The following is a 2,494-nucleotide window of genomic DNA, read 5'->3' as shown; positions in this document are numbered from 1 at the left end:
AGAATTGCCCGTGTTTGGAAAATAATTATCAATTAAGTGTGTTTAAAATTAAAAAATTAGCAGTTTGACTACGTACACGGACTTGGATAACTTTTTTTCTACGATGTTGTTTACTAGTATTGTTGTTTAATAGTAACTTGATTCTTTACCTTCAATTTAAAAGAAAAGTTGAGTCTCTACGATTTTTTGCGGAAAACTCAGTTATATAGCCCATTCCTGTATGTAGATGTGAATATGTTATTTATTTAAAATTTCTTTTCATAAGAAAACGTTGAGAATACTGGGACGATTAGCGGAAGTAAGAAATCGGAGGAAGCCAGGAGATTACGCGAGGAGCGTAAACTAGCTAGACAGAGAGAAATAGAAGCAAAAAGGGCGGTAAAACTGCGGAACAATGTTGCTAGTAAGAAACTTTAATTTGAATATCTTATAACTTAATTGCATTCACTGTATTTAATAAAGGAAAGAAAGGAATTAAAAAAAATGTTGACTGTGAAATAAGTATTTTATCTATTATCGATTACTGACGAGTCAGTTCTTACTTCTGTCTCTATTGTTTATTGCATTAACGTATATTCTTGTAAAATATTATAATCTGTATTCAGCAAAATAAGATTACGCATTATTGCTTTTTCCATCTGCACAACGTACGCATTTTATCTTCAATTGTTAGATTGCGGATTTTATGTATTTATACGGAAAGTGAATGTATAAAACAAGTGCTGCATATAATGTAGAAACATCAAAACCAGAATGCATATTGTAATCTTTAAATGACACAAGAGACTGTCATTTAAAACATTTTTAAGTTGCATAAAATCCGCAGTCTATTAATTCCCACGAGTCTAAAACAATAGGAATCTCGAAATTTAAAGTGGAACGCGTCGAACATGCTTTCAAGTTTAATTCCTTTAATTATTATCCTAAGCGAGACTTCTCTGTAGTATTTCCTTTCGAACATCTCATATTGAGGTAATTGGCGTTGTTGGGTTCGCGTATAAAACCCAAACTTTCATAGAATGGGATAAGATGATCCTTACAATCTAAAGACACTTTGTAACACTGTAGATAGTGTGCCAATAGCGTTGCAATTTTGACTACCAACTTTCCCAAGTGTTTGCCACGATATTTATCGTCCACTACCACATCTTCTAAACGCCCTTTCTGAAATAAGTGTTTCTATACAGTTCCAGTTTATAAAAGTCAACGTGAGAAAAGAATTATGGGTGCACATACCAGGGCACAATTGTGAACGAACTTTTGTTCAACGACTAACATTGATGTTGCTACTATACTTCCTAGACTCACGTCTTCCACCACAATGACATAATAGCTATTGGTACTTCTCATCATATGAAAACGATCTGTGTATTAGAAAATCGAATCAAATTCCTAATCGTTACAGTCAATATTGCTTTAAGAGCACTTACTAAGAAACTGTTCCCTGCTGATGTTTCCAACTTGCGTCAGCTGCGTTAAAAGCTGAAGAAATCCTTTTAAATACAGCATAGTTACTAATTATACAATTAAAACGTTCTTTATTATCGTATTTTTATATACCTCGATCGTAATCGCCAGATTTCAGAGGCCTAATTACTAAACCCTCAGGAGATGTCAAGGACAGTCGGTCCAACACATTTGGATTAAACAATTCGGTCTCGGTGTCCTCGAGACTTCTCTCCTATAATAATACGAGTTAATTCCAATGTTCACATATTGTTTGAAAATTTAACAATACCGGGAATCCTAAACTCGGTAACGTATTGTTTTTGTCGAAAGAACATTACTTCGAATCGCGCGTCATTACATTGTTCAAATCTAAAGGTTTAAGTTTAAAAGCGAATGTATACTTACAACCTTTGTAGAATTCATGGCACGGTGTCAGATTTTTCTTAGTTTATGCAAAATAGGATAATCTATCCGACTATTTCCCCAATTTTCCCAATACTCCTATAACATAAGGTATTACTTCCACTTCCACGTAACTCTCTCCAGGTACGCGACACACCATTTTTTTTTCTTTTTATTTGCCATTTCAAGGATGAATTGATAAGCTGTACAATTAACACGTTCCGTGCCACGTGTACTATTTATGGTACACGTTAAACTTGACCATCAGGCCACGTGTACTACAAATGGCACATGCAGAAATATTTATTTAATGCGCTGAAACATCAAATGGCCTGAAGAACAATTCGGGCAAAAATGGCTGGGCACGGAACATTCTAAAAGCCTGTGTATGAACCTGAACGATTGACATTTCACATATATCGCATAGCTCATTTATTTCATTACTGTTATTCATCTCGCAATTTATTTAGCAGATTATTCAATTATAATTTTATAAAATTTCAGACAAAAAATAGACCATTTTTTAATGAATCTTAAGGGTATATAGGAGCTACAGGAGTGACGGGCCAACTCCGAATTGATCTTGAAGGCCTCGTGCGGAGAAACTGAGAAACTCCGAGTAAAGGACAGACTGATCCTTGTC

At 34.6% G+C, this 2,494-nt stretch overlaps 1 protein-coding gene across 1 annotated transcript; it reads right to left on the bottom strand.

Moving 5' to 3' along the window:
• Positions 1-486: 486 nt before the first annotated feature.
• Gnpnat (glucosamine 6-phosphate N-acetyltransferase) lies at positions 487-2,362 on the bottom strand. Its single transcript, XM_018035214.2, has 5 exons — positions 1,855-2,362; positions 1,561-1,681; positions 1,431-1,493; positions 1,237-1,364; positions 487-1,164 (listed from the first exon to the last, which is right to left on the bottom strand). Exons 1-5 carry the CDS (start codon positions 1,870-1,872, stop codon positions 919-921), a joined length of 576 nt encoding a protein of 191 aa, XP_017890703.1. The 5' UTR covers positions 1,873-2,362; the 3' UTR covers positions 487-918.
• Between the last annotated feature and the right edge of the window lie 132 nt (positions 2,363-2,494).

The sequence above is a fragment of the Ceratina calcarata genome, unplaced genomic scaffold (genome assembly GCF_001652005.2).
Source record: "Ceratina calcarata isolate Rehan_Ccalc_2016 unplaced genomic scaffold, ASM165200v1 scaffold883, whole genome shotgun sequence".
Taxonomy (NCBI): Eukaryota; Metazoa; Arthropoda; class Insecta; order Hymenoptera; family Apidae; genus Ceratina; species Ceratina calcarata.
Note: the sequence above shows the minus strand (reverse complement) of the source record. Positions and strands in the feature narration are given on the sequence as shown.